Source organism: Corvus kubaryi, unplaced genomic scaffold (assembly GCF_017639235.1).
Source record: "Corvus kubaryi isolate FWS band 111438036 unplaced genomic scaffold, C.kubaryi_AGA036_p1.0 127, whole genome shotgun sequence".
Taxonomy (NCBI): Eukaryota; Metazoa; Chordata; class Aves; order Passeriformes; family Corvidae; genus Corvus; species Corvus kubaryi.
This window is the reverse complement of record NW_024580662.1, coordinates 1,567,074-1,570,316: the sequence shown is the minus strand read 5'-3', so window position 1 is coordinate 1,570,316 and position 3,243 is coordinate 1,567,074. Positions and strand designations below refer to the sequence as shown.

General features: G+C 67.0%; 1 protein-coding gene across 1 annotated transcript; it reads right to left on the bottom strand.

The window, feature by feature from the left end:
* Window positions 1–163: 163 nt before the first annotated feature.
* Window positions 164–1,492, bottom strand: LOC121662567 (proline dehydrogenase 1, mitochondrial-like). The gene is made up of 2 exons (XM_042023837.1): window positions 1,175–1,492; window positions 164–651 (listed from the first exon to the last, which is right to left on the bottom strand). Exons 1-2 carry the CDS (start codon window positions 1,475–1,477, stop codon window positions 460–462), a joined length of 495 nt encoding a protein of 164 aa, XP_041879771.1. The 5' UTR covers window positions 1,478–1,492; the 3' UTR covers window positions 164–459.
* Window positions 1,493–3,243: the final 1,751 nt, after the last annotated feature.

Below are 3,243 nucleotides of genomic sequence, written 5' to 3'. Positions count from 1 at the left end.
TGTTCTGGGCACTGCCATCCCCTGCCGTGTTCTGGGCTCTGCCACCTCCGTGTTCTGGGCACTGCCATCCCCTGCCGTGTTCTGGGCTCTGCCACCCCCGTGTTCTGGGCTCTGCCACCCCCGTGTTCTGGGCTCTGCCATCCCCTGCCGTGTTCTGGGCACCGCCATCCCCTGCCGTGTTCTGGGCACTGCCACCCCCGTGTTCTGGGCACTGCCATCCCCTGCCGTGTTCTGGGCACTGCCATCTCCGTGTTCTGGGCACTGCCATCCCCTGCCGTGTTCTGGGCACCGCCATCCCCTGCCGTGTGCGGGCCATGGGCGGCAGCATGGGGGGGGGGGGGCGAGGCCGTGACGCAAGCGGTCCCGCAGCCAATGGGAGCGGGGGGCTGGGCGGGCGCAGCCAATGGCAGCGCGGCCAGGGGCCGCCCCCGGCCCGCCCGCAGCGCCGCGGTGCCGCACTCACCGCCCGTCGCCCAGGTCCTCCTCCACGCTGTAATCCAGCACGGCGCCCACGCCGAAGGCCTGGTTCCGCCGCAGCAGCGGCTTGATGGCCTCCTGGTCCTCCCCAGCCACGAACTGCCCGTAGAACGTCATCTTCATCAGCCGCTCGAACAGCGTCTGCCCCAGCACCCGCTGGCACAACTGCAGCAGCTGCGGGACAGCAGCGGCTCAGCACCCGTCCCGCACCGGCATCCCCGGAGGAAAAGTTCCCACGACCTAGGACTGGCATCCCCCAAAACGGGCACACCCCGGCCCGGGACCGAGAGCTCCCCAACACGCTCACCCCCAGTCCGAGACTTCCCCCGGAAGGGGAATGACACGTCCCGAAATGGGCACCCCCAGGGTGAGAGCCCCCCGAGCCTAGGACCGGCACCCCCCGGAGTGACAGTATCCCTGGCACGCACCAACATCCTGCAAAACAGGCACTCCCCCGTGACGAAAGATCCCCCCATTTGGAGCAGTCACCCCTGTAGCGACAGAACCCCCATCCCGGGACTCGCAGTCCCAAAATGGGACTCCCCGGAGCAAGAAGCCTCTCCAGAAGGGGACTGACACCTGCCGGAGCGGGCCGCCCCTGAGCGAAAGCCCCGCCGGCCCAGAGCCGGTAACCCCCCAAGCGGGGACAAGCCCCGCCCCGGAGAACCCCCCAAGTTGGACCCCTTCCTCCACCCACCTCCCGGTTGTGCTGCACCAGCGGCTCCACGGCGCACAGCCCCAGCACCACCAGCCCCCGCAGCAGCTCCGCGCTGCTCTTGCTGCGGAACGCCTCGCGCGCGTCCCCGAAATCCACGGCGGGCGGCGGCGGGCTCCGCTCCGCGCCCCGCGGGGGAGGGGGCGGCCCCGGCCGGGGTCCCGTGCTCGCTGCCGCCGGGGAGGACCCGCGGGGGGCGCCGGCGGGCGCGGAGCGCGGGCGGCTTGGGGGATCGCACCGGCGAACGGCGGCGCGGAGCACCCGGGCGGCTCTCGGGAGAGCCATGGGCACGGCGGGGTCGCTGCCCGTCGCCGCCTTAAGTACGGCCCGCGCGGGACCGCCCCCGGGCCTCCAGCTCCGCGGCCCCGCTCCGCCCCGCCTTTGGCTCCGCTCTGCTGCCACCGGAACCGGTATCGCGCCCCGGCACTGCCCCGGCACCGGGACGGGGACTGATTCTGGGACCGGCAGCGGGACTGGGAATGGGAGTGGCACTGGCACCGAGACAGGCATCAGCACGGCCACGGGGATGGGAACTGGGACTGATTCCGGGACAGGCACCGACACGAGGACAGGGACCGGCAGCGGGACTGGGAACGGGACCGGCAGCGGGACTGGGAACGGGTCCGGCACCGAGACCGGCACTGGAACCGAAAACGGAAGCGGCACCAGGACTCGGACCTGGACAGGGACCGGGACCAGCACCGGCACCGAGACTGGCACTGGGACCGGAACTACGGTCGGGAGCAGGACTGCGACCAAGACCGACACTGGGATAGAGACCAAGACCGACACGGGGATACGAACCGGGACTGGCACCGTCACCGGGGCCAGCACCAGGACTGGAGCCACCCTGCCCAGTGCACCCCGCTCCCGCAGCCCCCTGGCCTTCCCCATTCCTATCCCCTTGACGCAGCCGGTCCCGGGGTCACCTCCCTCCCCGGAAGCCCCAGGAAGGGCCTGGAGGGGCAGGTGCGGCTCGAGGGGAGCCCTGGGTGGGGCTTGGAGTAGTGCTGGGAGCAGGGCAAAAAGAGCCTCATGCCTTTGGAGGAGCCCTTGGGAAAATTATGAAGGTCCCAAGGGAACTTTGAAGTGGTCCCTGAAGGGGACCTGTGGGAGCACCGGGGCCAACCCTGCAGAGCCAAGGGGCTACTGACTGCTCAGGGCAGCCCCAGAGAGGGCCCAAGGATGCCTCAAAGGGTCCTTGTTCCCTCGTATCCTTGGGGCAGGCTGTGGTATATCCAGCCTATGGAGCTGGAAAAACTTGGGGAGGGGATCCCAGACCTGCGGGACCTATCATGGGAGAGATGTTTCAAGCTCCCGCACTTGCTCCTCCTGATGTGTGCATCAACAGGTTGGGGATTTCAGCTGGATACTCGCTCATTTGGTCGGGGTCCATGGGTGCTTGGGGTGCTTGAGGCAGCAGACTTGGCTCCCTCGTCACGGGCTGGGGCTGTTTACCTTCGCCTGCTCCGTCTGGGGCTGGCAGGACCTCGGGATCTTCCCAGGCAGGACGAGTGCCTGTCCTGCTCCTAGCAGGGGTTTGCTTGAGCTGTTCCTCCCCGGCGCACTCAGTGCTGAGCTCCGGAGATCGCCGAGCACCTCCCTGACACCCTGCGGCCAGAAATGCTCCCGAGTCTTGGCCTGGGAGATCAGGTACCTCCCTTCCTTTTCGCAGGATTGTTTCACAGCAGCATCACAGCTGCGTCCTTTCTCTGTGCCCGTGCCCCTTCTCTGTGCCCTCATCCCTTCTCTGTGCCCACATCCTCTCTCTGTGACCATGTTCCTTCTCCATGCCCATCTCTCCAGTCCCGTTTCCATGATGACGCTGGGCTGATGCAGAGCTGTCCAAATTCAGTTCCTCAGTGACATCTTGTGCTGGGAATGCTCAGCGCAGGCAGGAGCTGGGAAAATTAGTTCCTGCAATTGTTTTTTCCTGCCCTCCCTAACACTGACATTGCTGTAACCAACAGTGAAACCACGGGGATTCCCTGAGCTCATTTGTAAGGTTTTCTTTGGGAACATCTTGTCCTTCCACAGAGACAGCCGGAGAC